Source organism: Parus major, chromosome 3 (assembly GCF_001522545.3).
Source record: "Parus major isolate Abel chromosome 3, Parus_major1.1, whole genome shotgun sequence".
Taxonomy (NCBI): Eukaryota; Metazoa; Chordata; class Aves; order Passeriformes; family Paridae; genus Parus; species Parus major.
This window is the reverse complement of record NC_031770.1, coordinates 111,117,154-111,142,534: the sequence shown is the minus strand read 5'-3', so window position 1 is coordinate 111,142,534 and position 25,381 is coordinate 111,117,154. Positions and strand designations below refer to the sequence as shown.

General features: G+C 44.0%; 1 protein-coding gene across 11 annotated transcripts in view; it reads left to right on the top strand.

Moving 5' to 3' along the window:
- Nucleotides 1-25,381, top strand: part of HMBOX1 (homeobox containing 1) — a 103,728-nt gene that overhangs the window by 38,268 nt on the left and 40,079 nt on the right. For 8 of the 11 annotated variants that reach the window (XM_015622656.3, XM_019006133.2, XM_015622649.3 and 5 more), the window contains exons 2-4: nucleotides 7,627-7,710; nucleotides 19,388-19,867; nucleotides 21,944-22,029. In XM_015622656.3, coding sequence (XP_015478142.1) covers nucleotides 7,688-7,710; nucleotides 19,388-19,867; nucleotides 21,944-22,029 — 589 coding nt within the window. In that variant the 5' untranslated portion in view covers nucleotides 7,627-7,687. Of the gene's footprint in view, nucleotides 1-7,626; nucleotides 7,711-8,850; nucleotides 8,933-12,310; nucleotides 12,403-19,387; nucleotides 19,868-21,943; nucleotides 22,030-25,381 lie in introns of those variants that run through there. The other 3 variants (XM_015622652.3, XM_015622653.3, XM_015622651.3) reach the window with 3 other exon arrangements.

The following is a 25,381-nucleotide window of genomic DNA, read 5'->3' as shown; positions in this document are numbered from 1 at the left end:
TTCAGCACAACAGGTTGACAAGGGCACAGGGTGGAGCAGGGCAAGGGGACGTGTTTGATCTGTGCTGCTGCAGTGGGGACACGTCTGCCACATCCCAGCCCTGTTCCAGCATCCCTGGCAGACTCAGGATTCTCAGATAACTCCTCTTGTTCTCAAGTGAACAACAGAGCGTGCCCTGCGTGCCCTGTGGCCTCCAGCAGTTGTGAGCAGAGGGCAGACCCGGCGACACTGCCCTGCTCTCAGCCTCCTTTTGTGGCACAGTTTTTGTGTAGACCTTTTTGGAAGTGAAAAAGAACTGCATTCTTATTTTATTACAGGTAACTGAAAGCTCACAGCATTTTTCAGAACACCATTTTAAATTTTGTAAAGTTTCTACCAAGTTTATTGTTTGCACAGCATTTTATCATATTCCTTTTTGGGAAGAAGTAATGATGATCTTAAATCCAAAACCTGTTTTAAAACTGATAATACTTAAATTTTATGCAGTGAATTTGCTATTGTCAAGTGATACCACTTTCCTCCTAATGCTTTTTCTTGTGCCATATGACAGTGCAAAAATAAAGGATTGCGAGGCATGACTTGTTTCTCTTGCTTGTTCCTGGTACAAGTGATGGCAGATACAATTCTGTTTTCTTTTTTTGGGTCAGCAGCTAGGTGCAGGTTCATGAACTCAGTTCACCTGAATGTGCTCCTCGTACTGGGCATCTTCATTGGATCGTGTAGTTGAAGTTCTCTGTGCCTGCCAAGGGTTTTACATCCGTGCAAATGCAAATTCCAAGCATGGTAGACCACTCTATGAAAAAAGGCAGCTTTTGGAAGTGTTCCCTGATTTGGCACATGAAAACTTAAAATCAAGTGAAATGAAAAGGAATTCAAGTTTGATTTAATCAACATATTTCAAAGCTCTTGTCTTGCAATTAATCTCCCTCTGTCAAGGACCCAATGCCAAGTGCAGTTTCTGGAATTCCACTAAAGAGGGTTTGGGGCACCTACTGAGGTGTTCCCTGGAGAGTCATGGATGAAGGAAGGTCCCTTCCTGTCCAGTTGGATAAACACTCTGATTTCTTGGAGCTGTTGTATCTTCTGCAGTGTCCCTTGTTGACCCTGCCCTTTCCCAACCTCAACCTCTGCAGAATCTGTGAGTTCCTCTTCTTAGTGGACTCCCGAATCCCCTTTGGGACAAGCAGCCTGCAGTGGAGGTGGATTCATGGCATGCAGATGTTGTGCTTAGCAATAGAGCACCTCATTTCACCAGGGCTCCTGTGTCCCTGTATCCCTCACAGAAAACTTAATTTGGATGGGTTTTAGAAGGAGCCTCTCATTTATTTTATGTTTGGCCCAGGCTTGGACTCAAGGACTTGGCAGTCTCCCGTCCATCAGTTTTGTTGGGATGAAGGTGTGTTCCTTAGAGGTGCAAACCCTGCTGGTGTCATGTAGGGACTTTAAATCTCAGTTCCACTTCAGTGTCTGTCTTGCCTCTTGTAGCTCTGGAGGAGTCAGGTGGCTCTTAATTCACTCTTCCTCCCCCATTTCAGTGGTCAGACTGATCTGAGGTGACTCAGAACCTGTTTGATCCCTAAGGAAATTGAGTTGTAGCAGTCACTGGCTGTCCTTGCTAGTCAGGAGTTTGTGCCTTGCTGCCACTCTTCTGAGGGTGACGTTCACGTGTCATTTCAGCTGGAAAAGACAACTCAAGCCTGGTCTTTGATTCTAGGCAGATTTTTAGCTGTAGATGGGGGGGGTCACCATTCAGCAATCCAGGAGATACATGGGTAGGTGGTGGGGATGTTAAGGCTGGAAGCTCATTCATAAGCAATAACCAAAGTGCAACCAAGGTGCTCTGCTCAAATGTGTCTGCAGAGGTGGCTTGGTGACAGCATTTCATTTCCAGCTGCCATTAAGGACAAAGCAACACTAAATTACATCCTTTTACTGGGATTGCATTGCCTTTGATGGATCTCTGGGACTTCTGGAGTAGCTCAGGGGTCCTTTCCAGTGAAATACTGATGGTCATTTCTGCCTTTCTGGAAGCCTTGGAGTTTGGGAAACTTCATGATCTTGTGACTTCAATTCTTCTATAGTGGGATCTGTTGCCAGTCTGCCTCAAAACAGAGCCTGGCCTCTGCCTTGTGCTCTAGGAAATTCCACTAAATCTGGGCAAGGAGGTTTCTTTTGTATGGGATTTGGGAGGGAGGATAAGGGAGAAACAGTTTTGACTGTGATCCTTGGCTAATTGTCCTGTGCAGATGTGATGCAGGGCATATTGTAGGAGAAATCATTTATTTGCTTTTTTTACATTTCCCTGTAATAAATGATAAGCTGTGGCTGTATCATAAGATTAAGGTGTTTGTTTTCTTCTGTCATTGTTTTCCCCGCAGAGTTCAGAGAAAAAACACGATCCCATAAAGAAATTGTAAACTTGTTAACTTGACAAGGAGCTGCTGCATTCCCTCACCATAATCCCAAAATATGGCCTGCTCCAGGGTTGCACTGTGAAAGGTTTGGTAAACAACACAGTCACAGTAGGAATGAAAACAGCAATGGCTGGAGGTGACTTCTGAACATTTTTTCCAAAGATTTTTGTGTTCATAAAAAGCCTGATCTTTTGCTGCTTTCCACTCACTGGTGCAGGTTGCTGAGAGAAAATGAAATCTTAAATTTTGAAGATACTCAGGACATGGTCCTGAACAACTGGCATTGGTGGCCCTGCTTGAGCTTGGATAAAAGGATTTCCACTTGGAACTGGATGCTGCACGTCACTGAGCTGTGGGGTGTGCTCAGGAGGTGGCAGTGCCTGGTTCCTAGCCTTGCTTCCCAGGGCACAAATAAAACACATCCTTGAGTCATATGGCAAAGCTTTTTTTAATTTTTTCTTTTTTCCTAATATGCCTATTTTGGGAAAATGGGCTAGAGAGTCCTAGATTAGCTCCAGTATTTTGGACACTAGTCCTACTTTTGTGCGTGTACCCAGATGAATTTAAGTTTTGATACAAACGTGGTGCCTGGACTTTTAAAAGCACTTGGTAAATAAAAGCCTGCCTGAACATCTCCCAGAAATAAAGGATTTGGGACTGACAAAGGAGGGTTGCTGTCTGGAATGTGAGGCCAGACACATTCAAAGTAGAAATCAAGCACAAATTTGTAGTGGAGAGGGTGATTAATCACCAGAAGGAACTGGAGTGGATGGATCCTTGGTTTCTTGCTGGTTTTGAGGAGAGATGTCCTGGGAGGGAAGTTAAACCAGGTAACAGCTTTACTTCACACTGGCCTCAGTTAGAGAAGCCAATTGAACCCCAAATCATTTAGGTTGGAAAAGACCTCCAGAACCATCCAACTGGATTGAGTCCCAGCTTTGGCAGATGCTTGTCACCCAGACCAGAACATTGAGTGACACACCCAGTTGTGCCTTGGGCACCTCCAGGGACGGGAACTCCACCACCTCCCTGGGCCTATTCCAATATTGAACAACCCTTTCCATGAAGAAATTCCTCCTGATGTCCTGAACCTCCTCAACACACATTCATGGACATGTACACACATGTGCACAGGGTCCACCCAGAAAACCTGACAATTCCTACAGGCCTCAAAATAAAAGAGCAGACCATAACCCTTTACTAAAAAAAAAATAAATATTTTTTTTTAGTAAAATACCTAATTTTTTTAATTTTTGCTGTTCTAGGAGAGTATTTGTTTGTAATTATGGGGATCTGCCTTTACTGTGAGTTCAGTAGTGATAGAATTTTGTTCTTAGGGCTGAATTTCTTCAGCAGCCTGGACCTTGGTGGTTGTGGGTTTCAGGAGTGGTGTGACAATTGTAGTGCTGGGGCCTCTGCTGTGTTCAGCCACTGATACTGCCCTGGGTGGCTTTAAGCCAAGAATTCAGCCCCTCTGTTCATGTTTTACTTTGTCAAAATGGTAATGTTTGTCTTCCCCAAGGACAAAAGCTTTTAGTTTGTTATTTGTAAAGCCCATTTTAAGAGCTCACCAAGGAAGGTATTTGTGAAATACAAAGTGGTGGCTTTTTTAAAAATATTTTTATATTATGTGAGTCACTCAGAAATTAAAAGAGAAAATGAGTTTCTCTTCCAAATAAGTGATATCAGCCTCATCTTTACCAAGTAACTTTCTCCTTGCTTCTGCAGGGTGTTGTGGGGATCAGGGTGAACTCCACTTCAAAACATTTAATTGGACACAGTGAGAAATGAAGAAAACTGAAGGGGATCCCAAGAATGTATTAAAAATCAGAACTAAAATGAGAATGATTTCATGTCAAGTGAGACAAATGCAGAGTTGATACTCCAGTGCTTCACACTTCCACTTGTCCTTGGCACCGAGAAAATGAGATTTTTAATATCTGAAAAACAGATTGCCATGAAGACTCATCCATTGTAAATTTAAGCTGCCTTTATAGCAACTTAAGCTGGGGACAAGATTGTTCATTACATCCGATTCTACAACTGCAGCCATGATTTCCATATTAATAGTGACTTTTTTTTTTTTTTATTGTCTCTACCAGAAATAGGACGGGGAGCTGGTTGTGTTTTCCCTGGGTTAGCAGATAATTTATTTAATGAATAATGTGAAAAGGGCAAAGGTTTGTGAGTTCTTACTCCCGTATCATCACAAAGAGTGGTGACACCTGCCATGGCTGCTGTGCTCAGACTGCTTTGGTTTGTGCTAAAAGGAGACTGAGGGAAAGGGATATCGAGTCATGATTCAGAATCAGGATTTGTTGCTGATGGAATTTATGGTGGTCAGGATTGAATTGTTTTGTCTGAGATTTTAGGGATTGAAGGGTTTGCTTGTTCCTGATGTGCCCTTAAGTGACAAAAGCATTGAAGCAACTTCTCACATGTGTCTGGGGGTGGGGAAGGTATTTCTGTGCCACTGAACTTTAGACCAAAGTGGAGTCAAAGACTGTTTGTGCCCCTTTTCAATAGCGGCCGCTCGGGGCTGGCAGCGGCCGGAGGAAGCACCAGCTTCCTCTCCTTTCTCTGGAGCTGGGTTTCCTTTCACCAGTCCTGCTCCCAAGGCAGACCTGAGCATTCCCTGTCCTTCCTTACTTAGTCTGGGACAATTTCTGGTTCCGAGTGTAATTCTGGTTCTGAGTGTAATTCTGGTTCTGAGTGTAATAAACCTGCCTGACACTTTAACGTAGCAAAATCAGAATTATCCCTATTTTCTCATGGATTTGCTGCTGCTTTTTTCTGCTGAAATCCCGTTGTCCTCTGTCTGCACTCACAGATCTGGAGCCTCTTGGAAAAGCTCATCTTCCTCCTCTAATCACGTCCCAAATTTGGTCTAGATCCTAATGGCTCTTCTCTTAAAACATCTGAGGTCCATACCAGTTTTTTCCTCTTTCATTGCTATCACTAATATCATCCTCCTGCCTTTGTCATCTCAAAACCTGAGTTACAGCAGCCTTTTCTTTGCTTCTCTTATCTCATCTCCTCGTGTTCTACTTTTAATCCTGCATTTCATGATGATGGAAGGTGATTTTTTTCTTTCCTTTCTGGGTTTTCTTCTTCGCTATATCCACATTCTTCACCCTGGAAGCAGATCTTTCTCTGAGGAATCCAGTTCTTTATCATTAACCCCTGTGACCTTCAGAAAGTTTGTATATATTTAAGTCTAATTTGTTCCTCTTTGGAAAACAAAACTGCTCTCTGTATTAAAATTTGGCAAGAAGTCAGCAGCATGATCTCATATTTTTTGTGACTGCCTTGGGGAATATGTTTAAAATGCAGTTAGGAGATTTGACAGAGGAGGGGTTTGTTGGGGGAGTCTTTCTAAAAGGTTTGGGAGGGACCTGGGTGTTTGGCTCTTCCATCCATCAGTGGTTTGGTGTCACTGATTCTCTCCCAGCTCACAGAACGTGAGGCCTGTGAGGGTCTGCTGGGACCATTTGTCTTGGTGACCTCTTTTCCTGGAGAGGAGGCAGCTCAGCACCTCAGTGTGGGCCAGATGAGTTGTTCTGGAAGAGCAGCAGCCAACTCTCAGCACCTCCCCTCCCTGGAAACACCCAGAGCTTTCCCTGGCCACAGCTGGGTGGGAGAAGGCTCTGGTGGACAGGCTTAAGCCTTCCAGGAAAGCTGGTGGCCAAAAGCTGAGTGCTGCCACTTCTGGGAAAGTTCTTTCAGCCCAGCTTTTGGTTCTGAAAGTTCATGAGATTTTTCATGGAGGAAAAAAGGAAAAAGAACGATGTAGAGGCACTGTCACCATCCTTGGAGGAATTTAAGAGCTGTGTGGATGTAGCACCTGGGGACATGGGCCAGTGGTGGCCTTGGCGGTGCTGGGGTACCAATTTGATTTGATGGTCTTGATGGAGGTGATTTTCCTCCTGTACTCTATGTTGGGAGACCTCACGTGGAATTCTGTGTTCAGCTCTGGGGTCCTCAGCACAGGGAGGACATGGAGGTGTTGGAGTGAAACCAGAGGAGGCCATGGAGGTGCTCTGAGGGCTGGAGCCCCTCTGCTCTGGAGCCAGACTGAGAGAGATGGGAATATTCAGCCTGAAAAAGGCTCCAGGGAGACCTCAGAGCCTAAAGAGGTTCCAGGAGAGCTGGAGAGGGACTGGGGACAAGGGCTAGAGGGAAAGGAGGAATAACTTCCCACTGCCAGAGGGCAGGGATGGATGGGATATTGGGAAGGAATTGTTCCCTGTGAGGGTGGGGAGGCCCTGGCACAGGGTGCCCAGAGAAGCTGTGGCTGCCCCTGGATTCTGGAAGTGTCCAAGGCCAGGCTGGATGGGATTTGGAACAGCCTGGGACAATGGAAGGTGTCATGGCAAGGGGTGGGACAGCACAAGCTTTAAGGTCCCTTTCAACCCAGACCATTCTGGGGTTCTGTAATCTTAGAGGGCTTTCCCAGCCTAACTGGCTCTGTGCCTCTGCATCCCAGCATGCCCAGTGGGCTCCGTCTGGGACAGGTGCAGTTCTTCCCCAACATCTTCAGCAGGCCTCAAGGGAGGAAGACTCATTCTCTAATACCTGGACCACTTTAAACCACTGAGAAGAGCCAAGATGTGTCCATCCATGATTGCTCTCCATGGATTAGCAATCCACGATTGCTGATGGTACAGATGGAGCAGAGGAAATTATCTGGTTCAACTCCCTATGCTACTGTGTATCCACTCATTTTCTATCCCAGCTCTGCCTGGATATAACATCCTGCTTTTCTCTTTCCTCTTGGTTAATAGTTTGACTTTTGGAGCACTTTCAGTCCCTGTTAGTTTGTGGAGAAAGACATCAGCAGTGATAGCTGAGGAAAATTCTATTAGGTCATTCCTCCTCAGAACACGGTACCTGTCTCCTGAGCTCTTTGCGGATGTTGGCCAAATAATCCTTTTAATAGCTTTTGTGAGTTAAAAGGGTAGGTAACTGTCATAAGGCTAAATGATTGCATAGATTAATTTACTTGTGGCCGAAAGAAATCAATTGTAATTTAAATTTTTGTCTCTGGACTGATTACAACACCAGACATAAACTTTCTCTGTAAGAATCTGCCGTGTGCACTGAAGTCTGGGAGTCTGGATTAGTGACAGATTATCCAGAATGATGTGATTGGATCTCTTTGCCTCTCCCAGATATCTCTAATGTTCTTGGATCTTTTCCTTGTGTCTTACAGAATGGTGAATAACACTGAAGACGCTCAAGAGGCTTTGTAACGTCCCATCCTCATGTAAAGTATGCTCAGAACTTTTCCAGTAGTGTAAGTACAAGCTGAAGAAACTTTTAACAGTGAAGAGTAATTTTGTGGTGTTCTGTTAAACTGTCTAAAAAGAGCAGAGAAATGGTTGCAATGATTATGAGCAGTTGGTTAAACCAGGGAAGACATTTAAACCAGGGAAGACATTTAAACCAGGGATAGTGAAATAACTGGACATTTAAATCAGGGAGTAGTAACATTGAATTCCTCACTTGTTCTGCCTCATGTATTGTTTGTGCTTCTACATTTCTGTCACTGAAACAGAGAAGGAAAATGATGCATTTCTTAGAAAATCAGAGAAAAATCAGTGCTAAAGGAGAGATCTCCATACAGCAACTCAACAAATGAGAGGCATAAAGAGTTTAACACCATTCTAGATCTGCTGAAAGGGATGAGCCATCTTCAATTTAGTGGCCTCTGGCAGAGCAAAAAGCCTGGGGCACTTCTCCTAACCCTGGTGCTGGATGTGTTGGTTCAAGCAACAAAAGTATCTTGAACCCCAGTGCCAATCAAGGTTGTCCAAATCTCATTGTGGAATTTGAAATCAGTTTGTTCCTTTTAACTACTTCTGTCATTTATCTTCAATTTAATTGGTTTCCATGCTGTTTCTTCAATAAATAACAAATAAATTCAAATTTTGAAGCTTGTCAGGCTGAAAGGAAGGGCTTGACCTGCACTGTGCTGTCACTCATCTCCCACTGGCCAGTTCTGTATTGCTGTTTGCAATATCCCTGTTGCAGTCACAACCAAATGCTCCTCCCCTGCAATCAGATTCCTCGTGACTTAAAATTATTCCTTCTGTCAGACTGAGCTGGAAAGAGAAACCTTTTCTGCAGGTTAGGTAGCAAAGGAACTGGGCTGCTGTGAATGTATCACATTTTCCCAGATGGATTATTTCAAGGATGAAGATCTATCCCTGGACCGTGATAGTGCAAGTGGCAGTGCAGTCACAGCCTTCTGTAGAAGGAGTCACAGCAAAAAATAATGAATGACAGGGATTTAGTGTTGGAAACCAAGCTCCAATGAATTTCAAAACCATTAATTAGTGATTTTCTATTGCTGGTGGCTAAGTGTTCTGTTCAAAACTGGCAGTTTCCTACTTTGCTGCCAGTCCCTTGAGCCACCTCCTCTTCTTCCTTTTAGCTGGAAGCATGTTGGACTTCACTATTAAAATCACCACTTAAAATTGTAAAGATCTGGTTCACAGCAGGAGAGAAGTCTGGAGGTAAGGCCACATCACCCTGGGCATCTTTGTTATCCCAGTAATTTGAAGTTTGCTGGGTGACCTTAGAGCTCCTCTGTGCTTTGAGTGAGCACAAGGACATGTCACAACTTTGTGTCGGGCTTTTGCCAGAAACTTCCAGATGTGGAATTGCATAGCTTGAATTTCCTGTGTTTCAGCTCCATTTCAGTCATGTTCTGCCCCTGTGCAGTTTTCTGCTGCCACCTCCCAGCAGAGCAGTAGCAGCTTCCTTGATTTTATTCCAGTGTGTGTGCAGTTAACACGGCCATGGAAGATGCAATAGAAGTAGAGGTGAATAATTTTTGACGGAGGGAAAACTGGGGGGAACCTATTTGGAGGGGATTAGAGAGTATTAAATGAGAGGAAATGGGCCAAGATGACCCATTTAGATAGAAAGTTTTCAGATTAAACCACAGATATATTTTGAAATAGGTAAACGGGATTGTGAAGGGGAAAGAAGCAAATGGAGCCTTAAAAAAAATGTTTAGAAGTTTGAATTCAAAGTGATTAAGATTAAGATGGAAAAGTTGCAGAACTGCCACAATAAGAGAGTAGTTGGGTTACTCCTAAGAGAAGGAGTCCCTTGGGTGCAGTTACCATTTCACTGTCTCATTTTTACCTTTATTAGGATGAAAGCCAGTGTTGGAGAGGAGTTTGAACCATGGTGTGAACACAGAACTCTTGATCTTGGCCTCACAGGAATTAAGAATTTATCTATAGTCCTGTAGCCAACACAGCTTTATCTCTATCCCCATAAATATGGGAGTAATTACTTGAGCTTTGTAGTCCATATTGATTAATTAATATGTGTTAATAGTGAGCTATGACCATCAGTATGTTTTACATCCCTCAAAGTATGATTTCTGATAGAACCAGACAGTTTCACTGTCATCACTTCAAATTTACCTGAGTTATCAAGCCAGTGCTTATGAATTTAACTGCCAGCAATGGCAGGGGTGTCTGGGGAGTGAGTAAAAGAAAATCAGGGTGAATAATGCAGATGTAGAAGGACTGGATTGAAGCCTTGTCATCATTTAGGAAAAATAACTGGAAGGAAAGAACAAGAGTGTGAGCTCTACCAAGTCAGCACAGATTGAAGAGCAGGTACTGGACTTACAGTGGCTTAGAAAATCACCACAGGCTGAGCTGTACCTGTCCAGTGTCCTTGAAATGTGACACAAATCAGGTTAATTAAACTCAAGTAATAGAAATCTCAGCTGATTTTCTCCTTTTGTCTTTGGTGACAAAGTATTGTGTAAATAGTGGGTGATTCTGGGAGCATTCATTTGGATTTTTTAACTTCTTTAACTGAAACAATGTCCTTTCTTGAGCCTGTGGTTTTGCTTTAGGATAAACCAGATGAGTTAATTCATGATTTCACAGCAAAAGTGACCTAAAGAAAAATCTTGTTGAATGGTAAACTTTTTTTCCTCAAAAAGGTTTGGAACAGCTGCCCAGGGAAGTGGTGGATTCCCATCCCTGGAGGGTTTAAAAGCTGTGTGGATGTGACACCTGGGGACATGGGGGAGTGGTGGCCTTGGCACTGTGGAATTTAGACTGGGTCTTGTCTGTCATGCAGGAGATTTCCCTGGTTCAGGTCTGGGTTACACAAAGAAATGTTTGTTGCTTTAGAAGCATTAATTAGGACCTTAATTTCTTTCTGAAATACTTTTAACTAAAATAAAGCTTCAGTATGGAAGCAGCAGTGGCCAGAAGCCCATGGTTTTTGCTACTATGATTTATTTTCTTCAAGGAGACACTGTTATCTATTCTTGAGTTCTCCAAGTGTAATCTCTGTCTTCACCAAGGCTGTGCCAACAACGCTGCACTTGCAACCTGTTTTTCCAGTGGAAAATAATTTGCTTTGTAGTTAAGCACAGAAACAGGAGTAGGTGAGGTTCAGCTGTTTGCTGGGTTTGGAATTTAGGTTCCTGAAGTAATTAATTTCTCTTGAAAGGAAGTGTTTTAGTTGTGAGTGCTGGTGATAGATCCTGGAGAATGAAGGTGCCTGAAACACTTCAGAATATTTATTTTTCTTCATCTGTGGAAGAGGTGGTGGAAATCCTGGTGATGGCTTTGCTTGAAACTTGTCCTACACCTTGTCATGTGTGATGCTATGGATGGACCCTGAATGTGTGGTGAGAAAATGCTCAGAGTTTGGCCAGGCTCTTGTTCTGCTTTTTTGCAAAATTCCTGTGTGACTTCAAACAAATCATTTGGACTTGTCCAAAGTCCAGCCCCTCTCTGGGAGCTCTTGGTCACAAAAATTAGTGTAGTGTTATTTCCCTGCCTCACAGAGATCTTGTGGTTGGAGTATTTAGATACCCCAAGTGGCAGATTTAATGGAGAAGAATTCTGAGATTCTTCCTGGATTTTAATAAAGGATTGATCAAATTTTGAGATTAAATGGAGGACACAGAAGACAGCACTGTATGCTGTAATCTTGATGATTACAAATTATCAATTGTCATACAATCCCAGAGTGGTTTGGTTTGGAATCCCAGAATGGTTTGGGTTGGAAGGGACACCAAAGATCATCCAGTCCCATCCCCTGCCATGGGCAGGGACACCTTCCATTATCCCAGGCTGCTCCAAGCCCCATCCATCCTGGCCTTGGACACTTCCAGGGATGGGTCAGTCTGGTGTCCTGGGCAGACCTGTGTCTCAGTTTTATGGATGACTTTTTTAATGACTGTTTCTTCACATGGATTGCACTATTTCAGTGTGTTCATGAGATTTACTATAACTAAAGCACACAACTCCTGCTTTTACAGAGCTTATATATCCAAAGTTTAGTCTTCAGCTCCCGAATCCAAGAGCTCCTCCTTGCTCTTGGCACAGGTTTGGGCTTTGGGCCCTGGTTCAGCACTCAGCTGCCACTACAGTTTTTCTCTGTGTTTGTTAGTCCTGCTGATCCCTCATTCTGCCCTTGAATCCAGGCTCAGAGTTTGAATTCCTGCCTTGTTGCAGTAGAATTGCAACAATAGCAGGAAACCCAGATTTTGGAAGTAGGGAAGGTTAGGGTTAGACAGATAAGGTGTCAGTGTGAATCAGTGTGTGCCTTGAGTAGAATTCAGAAGTATCTGGCTGCCAGCCCTGTGCTTAGTCAGAGGTCAGTCCCTTTTGTAAGACTTGGATTATGACAATAATTGCCATTTATATTATATTTTTGCCTTGTAAGATCAATCTCAAGTTCTCTCTCTCTTTCCCAGAGATGTAAAGCAGAGTAAGTTACTCACCCAAGTGGCAAAACGACTGGGTTTGCTCACTGCCAGCATCCATTAAAATGATTTTATCAGCAGAGAATTTCAGAGAATAAGTGGAAGAGCAGCTTGTGTAGAGCAGTGAGTCGGGGTTTGGGGCTCTTTAACCAGCTGAGAAACTTGAAGCCTCCTGAAGAAACGATGTGTTGATATTCTGCTCTCAGCTTGCCTCCTCTAATTTGTGTAGCGGTGAGTATTTGATTACGCCGGATTTATTTTCAGAAGTTTCAGGCTGCTCTTATTAATTGTCCCCATTTTGATGGAAGGCGTGTGGCAGAGCTCTGCATTCCGGAGCTGCTGTTTTGCATTCCTAAACAGAGCTGGTGATGCTGAGGCTCCGCGGCTCAGCTCGGAGCCTGATTTCCCTCCTCGCTGCAGCGCGAGGCTCTCGTTTCCCCGGGATGAGAGCAGTCATTACAAGAATTACATTTTGTTGGTGAATCAGGGTGAATGGGAGTAAGAGGCCTTTTTTTTGAAAATCAGAACCCAGAGATGCAACTGCAGGAGATAATTATGCAAACGTATGGATGAGGATGGCTCTGTGTTCGTTGACATGATGAGCACTTCAGGCCTGAGGTTTTTTTCCTCTCTCTCTCTCTCTTGAAAACCGGTACAACTCCTCTGAAAATACTGGAGTTGCAACTGATGAGCATAAGTGATGAGTCAGATCCTTAATCCTCTGTTACGCCCCAGAATTCACAGCATCAGCTCCTGGTTTTGAAGGCAGCTTTGCTTAATATGGTGCAAAGTTTTAGGTGCTTCTGAAATATTTATATTGCTGTGAATCATTGAATCACACAATGGTTTGGGTTGCAAGGAACCTTAAAGATCATCTCATTCCAATGGCAGGGATGCCACTCACTGTCCCACGTTGTTCCAAACCCTGTCCAACCTGGCCTTGGGCACTTCCAGGGATCCTGGGGCAGTTTCTCTGAGAAACCTGTGCCAGGGCCTCCCCACCCTCTGAACTGAAGGAGATTCATTTATGCAGTAAGAACAGAAAAGGCCAAATGTTGGATTTCAGAAGACTGGATACTGTTATGCCCTAAATGCCCCATTTCTCTTCTAGCAGTGCCTTAGAGCTTCCCTGGAAGGGTCACTCAGTCTTTGCCTCTGGGTTTGATGATCCCGGTGTGTCCCTTCCAACTCAGAATATTCTGGGATTTTTTGGTGCTGTATGTCAGTGCTGTTTGTGGAACTGCTGTAGCTCGATGAAAGCCCTTCCTTTGAGCATCTTGTAAGAACCAGCTGCACCCTTTGGGATGGGGTAAAGGGTTGGATGGGGCCCTGATCAACCTCATCTCTCAGCACCATCCCTGCCCGTGGCAGATGAGCTTTAAGGTCCCTTCCAACCAACACCAGCCTGGGATTCTGTGTAGAAAAGGAAGGGCTGAATGAAGCTATGCTTGGTACTCAGATCTCAAAAATATGTGTGGAGAGAGAAACAAGCTTGCATAACCTAAAACAGGGTTATAAAATTCAGAGTGGGCAGCTGGAAGTGGAGTTTCTTTGTAGTCGCTGGTTCTCGTAGGAAGCATCCGGAGCAGTATTTCATGTGAATTTGGTTGTTGAACATCAGACTGGGTGATAAACAAATTACATTGCTCTGGAAATAGCAACGCCATCCTTAATGCCCATTTTTAATATCAGGAGGACATCCACCTCCAGAGCTGTTCAGGCTGTAGTTCTTACCAGTAGTGGATGCACAGACACACAGGAAAAATCTGGCAGGTTAAGGAGTTCAGCTTTCAACTGTGTTGGTAGTTAAAACTCTGGTTTAATTAACGAGTTGTAGAAAGTGATATTTTTAGCTGTGCACTTCAGAAAAACCTATTTCAGCTGGAAAGCCACAATTTATGTCGTGATTTTGCTCTTCCATTTAAATGGTAAGATGGCACTGAGTGACACCAAGGAGCTGCCCGTGATGTTGTGAAAAATGCTGGTGCTGTAATAAATGAGATGACAAATCCTGGATGTCCCTGTGAGCAGAGGGGGGGTCCTACCCTGTGCCATGTGTCAGAGAAGGGTAAATGTTGGCATCTCTCCCCATCCTGCTCTCCTCAGTTGATGGGACTTGATCAGAATCATTCTTAAACCAATTACCAGACTTAGGATCCTGTTCTGAACACTTTGGCTCTTGCCCACATCCATATTATGCAGATTATATCAAATATAGGTCTTACAGCAAAAAGCACAACTGGTTTTGTCAGTCTTGAGCTTTGCTTATTAGATAAAGCAGTGAATTTTAATGGGAATTGGAGAAGGACCTCTGCAGAAGAGCATCTCCTCAGTGATGCTAGAGTGCTTCCTACTCATCTACAGTGAGTAGAAGAGTGGAAAAAATGATTTCTTGTGATCATTAAAGAGTCCAGAGCCATTTTCTCAAGTGTTAGAGGTGTTAAGGCTGCTGTCTGGCCTTATTCCCAAACGGGTAATTGAATTGCTTTGAACTTCTGCGAGTTCAATTGGACATGGACTTAGCTCGTAGCTGTTTTTATGGGATTATTCTGCTGTGCTCCATCACCTAGAAAGTTAAGTGTTGGGTAAATGATTCTTGCATCAGCGTGGGCTTGGGCTGTGAGAATAGGTGAGAAACCCTTGATGTGTTTTTTCTTTTCTCTATACAGTGCAGGAAATAAAGGAAGAGGGCACTCTGGCCACATACCCCCACAGGAGATCAGAACAGTCAGGCTAGGGGGGAGCCCCACATCCAAAGGGTGAAATTAATTAAAAAAAAAAAAGTTAAATAAACCTTGGTGGAATGAGAAGGAAGAGCAGTGCTGGTGAGAGCAGCCCCTGAGCAGCCTCCACTCCACAAAATCCCCATAGAAGGGGGGGAGTGGTGCTGCATTGGGCTGGATATTTTATATCTGCAGGTTTGGGAGGGAAAATAAATTCCTTTTTATTTACCTCCTCAGACTTCTCCCTTCAGTCTGACATTCAGGTACCTCAGGTTGCTTTTGGATGAGCCATGAAAGATGAACATGAAGTTTTAATGCTTTGGAACGGTACAATTGGACCATTTTTTGGGGGATGATTGCTATGTTAGTGTGAGGAATATAAATAAGTTTGATACTTTAGGCTACTTTTTATATCAGGACCTAAAGAAATTTTGTTTTAAAGGGCAAGATTCAGTTGTTAAAAAATGTGTCACTTTAAGTTTTCAGCTTAATTAGACAGTTACAGAGGTTTTGCTTGCAAAATTTCAGGGAGAAAAATGCACAGCTGTTCTCCCTTGGTTATGTTTCTTTTTTTGGGTGTCTCCCCAAGCCCATTGTCAGTGGTGAGAGTATTGATAGCAGATAAAGCATGGGATGTAGAGGATATTTTGCTACCCAGGCAGCAAAGTTGGCCTACAGCAAAGTTTCTCCACAGTCAGTGTTCTCAGGAAAAGTATTTTCCATCTTGATTTTCTCCTATACCCCCCAATCATTCTGCTTGTCTCTATCTTATTTTATTCCTTGCTACTTTTGCAGTTGATTGTATTTCACAAGGAAAAAGAGGGGGAAGTAAATTGAATTACAGGTAGCCAGAGGAGTGCAGGAGGATAAGAGGCTCTTACTGCAATGTGGGGGGGATGAAGTGGTGGAGAATATCCACTCATTAATGAGGTGAATGAAATTAGGGTGATTCTAAAATGGCTGATTTAATTAACTGCTTCGTAAATTGATCTTTAAACAGGGTAAGATTATTAAAATATTTTAAAAAGAGAAAATAACCAAAGTCCTGCTCAAGTAACAGTTCAAAATAATGCTTGCTGTAGTTATTCATTAAAAAGTTGTGGATAGTTGGCAATGTTGGAGCATGTTCAGTAATACCATATTTTGCAATATTTGTTTTGAGGTTTTAATGGAAAATTCCAAGCTCCTGCAGTTGTTTTCAATACATAAAAGTCCCTCAGGAGCATTATTTCTAGATCTCATGTGTAGAAAAGTATGTGAAGAACTGGAGTTCCAGATCAAGAAGACCAGTGAGATGTGTCAGTGCAATATATGCTGAGTGTACAAATATAAACAAGGCACTTTGGACATCCCTGTATGACATTAGTGAGACCAGCAGGGAGATACTCTAATTTTGGTGTTCTTACCTCTTAAGTGTTGAAAAATTACCCAGAAGTTGCCTTAAAAGTGTTGGAGGTCTGTAAGAATTCTGTAAGACAAACAAGCAGATCATTGGTTTTAGTTTGTTGTTTGTTTTTTTCAAGTTGTCCACATTTTTCTAGTGGTTGTGTTAAACACAGTATCATGGTGTTAATTTCACAGAAGGTTTGCTACTTTTACATTAATTTCTGCAAGGCTTTAAAGTCCACTGATGAACAGGACTCCAGAATACAAGTTGGAAGTCATTGAATATCTTATTTTGCATCCCTGTGAACTGAAATTCCCACACAAAATGTATCAAAGAGGGACAAATTGAGGCTGGAGCTCTTTCCCTTGTACAGCCACGAGCGACGGGAGCTCAACCCCTGCCCCTGCATCTGAGAACTCTGCACTTCATTAGCTGGAATTTTAAAGGACACTTAGGATTCACCAAATCATTATGTGAAATTCATTTGGCTTGGGCACCCAGATCCAGGAGCTGAGCCCTGTCACTTTAGACAAATTAGGAATGACACCCAAATTTTAGAGAGAATTGCTGTCCATGGCCACCAACTGCTGCAGGAGGTGGGGAGACCCTGGCACAGGGTGCCCAGAGAAGCTGTGGCTGCTCCATCCCTGGAAGTGCCCAAGGCCAGGTTGGACAGGGCTTGGAGCAACCTGGGATACTGGAAAGTGTCTGTGCCCACAGCAGGGAGTGGAACTAAATGATTTTACAGCCTTTTTTCAATCCAAACCATTCTGTAATTCCATGATTCTGTGTTTGACATTCTTGAAGCCATCTGGAAAGTCTTGCTTTTGTCAGATGGGAGTTTTTTAGTTCACGAGGCTACAAGGACAAAAATTCTAGGTTTCTGTGTCTGTGATAAATGGATGATTAAATAATTTAAAGTATGTTTTAGTATTAAATGTTGAGTAGTCTGTAAAGTAGGAATTTTGAGTGGAGGTAATTCTGGTTGGAGGCTCTGACTCATTAAATTCTCCAATTCAAACAAAGAACTTGAGCACATCAAACTTGCTATTGACAGATAAATGATGCAGGAAGTGGTGACATTAGAAATACAGGTAAGAAATGTCCAAACCAGGTGTTTCCCTGAGGAAGGATGAGCTGGAATATCCAGTGAAAACACCTCAAGGCCCGAAGTTTAAAGAGATTTTCTGTTTGAAAGCTGTGCTGCTCGGAGCAGTCTGTCATGAGTCAGTCAGTCCATGTGACATTTCTCCCAAAGCTGGGAGAAGAGGATGGAGCAGCCCTGCCTCTCCCAGAGGCCAAACCTAGAACAGTCCATTTCCAAACACTCGCTGTCGAGCTCCGAAGGTCTCAGGCTGGGATGCCACTTCCAAATCGTGGTTGTTACAATTCCAGTCAGTTGCAGGTCGACTGCTGCATTGCCTGCCGTGCCCTCCTGTGGTTCAACAGTCTGGGTGCTTGTCTTGAAAAATTTAAAATGGCCTGGATGTTTCCAGTAATCAGTTTTCTGGAGAACAGCACATTCCCGTTGGGCTGAAGCGCTGATGTGGATGTAGAACGTCTGTCTTCTCACAGAGGCATTTTCTTGGATGGGAGTCATCCCCTTGCATTGTCCTCCTGCTTCCATCTCCCATGAAACAATGGAAGGGGCTGGATGAGGGCAAAGATGGGATTTTCTTCTCATTTCTGTATCTCCCAGGCTGCAAGTGCCATTTTTGTGGATTTGTGCATCCTGGCTTTGGCTTTACAGCTCTACTTCAGCTCTACTTCAGCAAGCCAGTTCTCAGTGTTGTTCTTCAGCCCCAGTTATGGATCTCGAGTCATTCCATGACTCCTGTTGGGAGCTTCTCTGTGCCAGGGCAGAAATGGACATGAGGAGTCATCCTCAAAATTTGTGGGGAGGAATAGGCAGCCCTGTCCCTGGAAGGTCTCAGCCTGACAGCCATCGTCCCTCTCCTGGCTTTCACAGGGTCCTTGGAATTCTTCCTTGACTTTCCCTCAGCTGTGATTTGCTCTGGCTCGCAGGGATTGTACATCAGCTCTGTCACATCTCCTGGAGTCTGAGTGATCTCTTCACCCTGCTCTCCTGCAGGAATGGTAATAAACCCTTGACTCACAAGAAGGATGGAAAATGCCATATTCTGCTTGCCAAGTTCTGCCTGCCCTCCATCTGCCATCCCTTCTCAAGATCTAGAGTTCTGAAGGAGGAGATCTTCTTGTTTGTGTGACATTTGGATCTGTAGCCAGGAGACTTAGGAAAGAAGAGTGATTAAGAGAGCATACTGTAATTTTTTTTTGGCTTTGCAGCAAATAATGTTCATTGTTACGGCACCTTGGGAAGTTTAGGAGTTAAAAATTATTTTGTTGAGCCACCAGGATGGTTGAGTTATCTGAGAAGCCAGTCTTTGGAGAGGAAAAAGCTGAAGACTTATTTCTTTAAATGAAAGCTCAGGAGTAATTGGATGTGCTGCACTTTTCTTGTCAGGGCAGGCAATCTTTGACAACATTCCAGGTTCAAAAGTTCCTAACTTCAGAAATCCAACTTCAGTCAAATCAACTTGGGTCCTACAGGCCACTAGAATTTCCGCTGGGTGTGTTTTTATCTGCGCTTTCTTTTTCCAAGGTAGCAACAAAAGTTAGGGCAACTCAAACTCTTTGTAGTTAAGATTTGAAAGAGTTGAGATTCATAAATCTCTTGTCATAACCGGTTGAAACTTGTCCAGGAAAACTCAGATCTGTGGCCACCACAGAAATCTGAGATTCCTGTCTGATGGGTACTTAACACTGGGCAAAATTGTGGCTGGAATCAAGTTGCAGCCTTAATTACTGAGCAGCCATAGTCTCTGTAGCATTGGTTTATCAGAAGCAAAAAGGCACAAACTGCAGGGTTGGTGCAGGTGTGGGGAATGTCAGGAGAGGTCCAAAATCCTTTTACTGTGTAGTGAGACTGGCATTCATGGCAGATGTCCAGCTGAGGTTGTTTGGAGGTGGATTTTGGAGCTGTTGTGTGTGTGTGTGTCTTAAAGTTTTGCACCAAAGTTTATAAAGTACTTTCCATGTGCCACTTTTTTGAGCTGAATTATTTTGTATTTTACCTCATTTCCAGCCTGCTGGAAACCATGTCTCACTACACAGACGAGCCAAGATTCACCATAGAGCAGATCGACCTCCTGCAGCGCCTGAGACGCACGGGAATGACCAGGCATGAGATCCTGCACGCCCTGGAAACCTTGGACCGTCTTGACCAAGAGCATAGCGACAAATTTGGGAGAAGGTCTGGCTACGGAGGCGGCTCCTACAGCAACAGCACCAACAACGTCCCGGCGTCTTCCTCGACGGCCACGGCTTCCACGCAGACCCAGCACTCCGGGATGTCCCCGTCCCCGAGCAACAGTTACGACACCTCCCCACAGCCTTGCACTACGAATCAGAACGGGAGGGAGAGTAACGAGAGGTTGTCTGCCTTCAACGGGAAGATGTCACCCACCCGCTACCCCCTGGCCAACAGCCTGGCCCAGAGGTCCTACAGCTTCGAGGCTTCCGAGGAGGACTTGGACATCGACGACAAAGTGGAGGAGCTGATGAGGTGAGTGAAGGTCTCTGTAAAAGGTTTGGGGGTGAGAAGAGCTTCGGCAGGAATGGGCGCGTTGGAAAAATGCTCAAATGGGGATTATAGGGTGGTAAAATGTTGGCACAGGTTGTCTGGAGAGGTGGTGGATGCCCCATCCCAGGAAACATTCAAGGTCAGGTGGGACAGGGCTCTGAGCAGCCTGATCTAGTTGAAGATACCCCTGCTTATTGCAGTAGGTTTGGACTAAATAACCTGAAATGTCTCTTCCAACCCTCACTGTTCCGTGAGGGTTTGATGATGGTGATGATCAGGAGAGCAGGAGCTGCTTCAGGCAGTTGTTCCTGCCAGTGCTCCAAGGGTCACCATCCCAGAACCTCTCACCTCCCTTGTGGAGACAGCCCCTGGCCCTGTGTGGGTGTCCCACAGTCTGACTGTTGAAATAATTTTTCTGCTGCTGTACCAACCATTGGGATTGATGTTAGAGCACTTGTTTTCCACCCTACTTTTATTCAGGATTCTGATCAAATGCCAGTTCACATGACTCCTCCTCCACTGTTTCACACCCTTTGTGATTCCTTGAATAAAGAGGGAGAGTAAGGAATCCAACTTGGATTGGTCAGTGCTTTCCAAGTGGGATCTGGAGAGGGTGCATGTTGTTTGTTTATAGTTTGTGGCAGGGATTTGCAGAGTGCTGCAGGAAAATACAAATAGTAAAGAAGAAGCAGAAGTTTTCTCTGAAAGCCATTTGCGTGGGTTTTTTTCAGGTCTGACCTTCCTTTACTTTTAGCAGCTTCCTTTTCAGGATTATGGCAAAGATGAAAGGAGGGGATTATACTCCTGAGGATGAAAGTCAGAGTCAGTGGGCTTTGAGAGCAGAAAGAAATAAGAGGAAAGGCCAAATGTCTCAAAACAACTTCGGTCATAATGTTGGAATTTATTCTTTTTTCCCCCCCATAACTTCACCTTTCCTGAAGAGAACTGGAGTACTGGAGTCCATAAGCTCCAGAATGGAAATATATTGGAAGTAATTTGGAGATTTCAGGGAAAGATGTGGCTTTTTGGGGAGAGGATTAGAGATGACCAGTAAGAAAAAAGCCGATCAGCCTCATTTGCTGTCAGCTGCAGGATGATGGAATTGTGCAGGAAGGGAGTGAGTACATCAGAGTGCTAAGTTACCATGGCTGAGGTTTGGGTTCCTGTGCAGTGAGTCTCAGGTAATGCTTTTAGTGCTTATTTAAATTGAAATTACTTGTTTTTGCAGGCATATGGAAGATGAGTGTTGGTACAGAAATAAAAATGAACCCACAGCACAGCATTCATTTTGCATTTACATTTGCAAGCTTGAGTCTCTCTTCAATGCTGCTAGGGCAGGAGGGGAGAAGAGGAAGGGAAATGTCTCAGAAAGCCTAATAAAGGCTGGTTTTAATTGCCTGCCCTTCTCAGGAAGGGAGAGAGGAAGAGGAGGAGCAAAGTATATGTTTATTGCAATTGAAATTTGCTGTGTATCACAGTACATGTGCAACTTCCAATTTATTTGCTTTTTAGCACAGTTTTTGCCCCTTCTGAGCTACCTGTGCAGACCTTGTAAAAATCATACAAAGACCTCAGTTCATTCAGTGCAAGCTCTAGATTAAGTAGGGGACTTAAGGACAGAGGCTGCAAAATTTTGGATCTTTTCCTTGGGATACTGGAAGAGGTTGGTGTATGCATATTCATTTGGGTAACTAACCATGCAGCTCCTGCTATCCTTTATTTTTTATTTTTCTGCCTCATTTTTATGAGTGAGGCTTTTATGCTGGTATGAGAGATTTATTCATCCCTGTGTAATGAAACTTTGTACATTCCATATGGCAGTGCTGCACCTAATATGAATTATATGGGACATGAGTCATCCACTCTCCTGCTATGGTACTTTGATCAAACGTGACACTTGTTAAAAGAAGTGTCCAGCACTGAGGCACTTGGGCTGCTTTAATTCCAGCCTTCCCCACTCCTTGTCCCATAAATAAAGGAAATAAAGGCATTTTGCATCTTGCAGGTGCGTTTTGGTGCGTCCCTCTTTTTGTGTGTCCTGTTGTTTTGTTTTGGTAGGAGGGACAGCAGTGTGATAAAGGAGGAAATCAAAGCCTTCCTCGCCAACCGGAGAATTTCCCAAGCAGTTGTTGCACAGGTAACAGGTAAGAGCTCGGGGAGTCCTTTCCTCATTTTGGGAATCTCTGTGGCTGAGCTGCCTGTCTGAGCACGGTGCAGATGTTGGAATATCACTTGGCTTTCTGCATTGCAGTGCAGATCTGTCAGCTTAGTCATGATAATGTATGCCTTTGATTTAAGACCCATTGTCCTGCACATCATGGAACTTCCCCAGTGAATCACTTTTTTTTTTTTTTTTTTTTTTTTTTTTTCCTGTGGCTTGTGCTGGCAGATTTTATTTTACAGCATTATAATAAAGCCTGAAGTTCTTATCTTAAAATGAAAATGGTTTTCCTTAATTCTTAAATTGTTGTTGAGTATGGCAAATAGATGTGTATCTACATCTCTGGGTATGGAGAGAGAGAGAGAGAGATAATGTGTATTTATATATTAAAAAGCATATGAATAGTCAGGGGACACAGCTATAGCTGGTACCTCTGCAGCAGGGAGTTGCAGGAGGAGTTGGAAGTTTTATCCATCCTTTGAGTCAGAATTAATGAAAATCTGAAGGGAGGTTGAGGGATGACCAGAGCAGCTCAGGTTTTACCTGGAAGGAGCAGCAGTTCTGGGTGCCCTGTGCCCTGAGCCTTCTCTCTCACATCCAGACAGGTGCAGTGGTGCCAGTTCTTCCCTGTTCTTCTTCCCAGAGCTTTACAGAGAGGGTGACAAAGTCCTGTTGCTCCTCCATGGGGTGGGGTATTACTATTTCTCTTGCCTGGAACAGCCTGAGAATCATTTTGGTTGGAAAATCACTCTAAACCCATTGAGTCTGATCACTCCCCCAGCTCTGCCAAGGCCACCACTGATCTGTGTCCCCAGGTGCCACATGCACATGGCTTTTAAATCCCTCCAGGGATTGGGACTCCTCCACCCCTGCTCTGGTGCCAGGGCTGGACAGCCCATTCCAGGCAGGAATTGTTCTCAGTATCCAACCTGAACCTGCCCTGGCACAGCTTGAGGCTGTTCCCTCTCATCCTGTCCCTGTTTCCTGTCAGGGGACCAGAGGACAGGTGCAGAGCCAGAAGGTCCCTCCTGAGCCTTCTTTTCTCCAGGCTGAGCCCCTTTCCCAGCTCCCTCAGCCTCTCCTGGTGCTCCAGCCCCTTCCCCAGCTCCGTTCCCTGGATTCACTCCAGCCCTTCTTTTAGGATGAAGACTTGATGATAACATTCAGACAGCTCAATCCCATTTGTTAACTTTTTAACCCAAGCTTGGATGAAGATCTTGAAACAGATGATTTTTAAGGTTCCCTGATGTCTGGGAATTCAAAATCAGTAGGAGGGAAGTTGTTCTTTTATGATATTTCCAGGATTTGAAATGTCATAGGAACCCACTTGTCTGGGAGCTGTGGGTTTGCAGACGTGGCAGCAGTTGAGGTGGGCAAACACAAACTGGTGCTTGAACCACAGAGCCAGGAATTCCTTGTGTGTCTTCAACTCTTCTGTGATCCTGGGTAAAATGACTTTTCCTTCTCTGGTGTCAGTTTCATCTGGAAAATCATGAGATTAACTATTTGTGTAAATGTAAGGGATGTTGCCCTTATCAGATGTTAGCACTAATACTTCAAAAAGTTATGTGTAAGTCGAGTTGCTTAAATTGTACCTGAACTCTACGATTTTGGTAGTTAGTGGGTCAGTCTCCTGTTTTTGTTCATTCCTTGCCTGAATATAGTCCTGGAAGAACCCATCTCTGAATGAACCTTTGTGTAGCACCCAGCAAATCAGGCTGCAAGAGAAGTACTGCAGAGAGAAAAACAGCACAAAAGGAGTCTTTCCAAAATGAGACATTTTTTTTGGTCAATGGGATTACCACGTGTGGGGTCATTGAATCAGAATTGCCACACCAGATCTGAGTCTGTATCAGTGAAAGGAATGGATCTAATTATAATTAACTGAGTGTCTTGGTGTGTGTGTTTGATACCCTGCAAGAAGCTGTAGGAAAGACAAGACCAATCTCTTCACACCTGATCCTTTCCTTCCTTCCATCCTGTTCTCTTGGATTTCAGTGGACATTAAATTGGCATTTAGCCTTTGGGAGCTCTCATTGTTTCCTCCTGTGAGTAAATGACACCAACCATCCACTTCAGACTTGGCTGACTGAATTTCACACCCTTCCCACTCAGCCCTTCTGCGTAACACGAGGGGGATCCACAGTGTGCTCACACAGGGACCAGAGAAATACTGCAGGGTACCAGTGGGACAGCATGAGGGCTGAGCTGAAAACACTGTGTTATTATCTTGTTTCCAAGACAAATCCATGGGAAACCAATACCTCCTTGCATCTCAGTCATCCTCCCTGTGCTTGGAGGGAGCTGATCCATTTTAAATAAACCTTGTGTAAGCAGATGTGTAGCACTTACGTGCCACTCCTAAGTACATAGTAATGGCTTATCTGGGAGAAATGGTAAATCTCAAAGAGACATTTGCAAGGAGCAGATTAAAGAGTGTATTCAGCTCTAGCAGGGGGAAACATCAGCTTCCTCTCAAAAGCAGGGAGTGGTGAGGTGTGACTGAAATAGCTCGGGACAGAGATCCGGAGCAGAGGCTCTCCCTTCCAGAGCTGTCTCGGGCCTGATGAGTGCTGGAGGACTTTGAGTGTTCTTCAGATGCCTCCAACATCCCTTTCAGCTGGGGAAGAGACTCCCAAAGAATGTCTGGAAAGCACTTCTGGTTCAGTAAAAAAACAGTTTGCATAGGCAGAGGCTTTGCAGGCTGTATGATCCCAAATGGCATCACCTCAGGATTTACAGCCTAGTCTTACTGATAAAGATTTTCTGTAAAAAGTTACTTGTAGAAGAGGAAAATTAGAAATATTAGCTTTTAGTCTTCATCCCTTCTGCCTTGGGAAGAGGCAAGAAATGAAAAATTTATGGCTGGTTCTGTCCAGGAGACTGGCTTGGCTTGGCTTGGCTACCTGTGCTGGGAACTTTTCCTTTCAACCTCTACCAATTCTCCATTTCCCCAGTCCTTATGACCTTATTTATCCCCATTCTGTAACTTGCCATGTTCTGTCCTTGGTGCAGAAACCTCTACTGCAACTGTGACCCCTCAAAACCTCCTTTTTACCTTATTTTTCTAATTCTTCAAAACTACTTTCATTCAGAAACACATTTCTTCTTTCTCCCATCTTAATTCTAACATTGCAAAGCACTTAGAGAATCCTTAGTCCTGCAGAGCAGCTCTGCATCAGTAAACAGCTTTTCCTCTTGTTTTTCCTGCTGTAGCACAAGGCAAGTGATGGAGAGGGAGGATGCAGGAGAGAGGAAAACAGAGCTGAAGGTTAAAGTCAGCTGTTGCAGTAGAAAAATGTTGAGGCTCTCTTAATCCTTATAAAATTACCAGG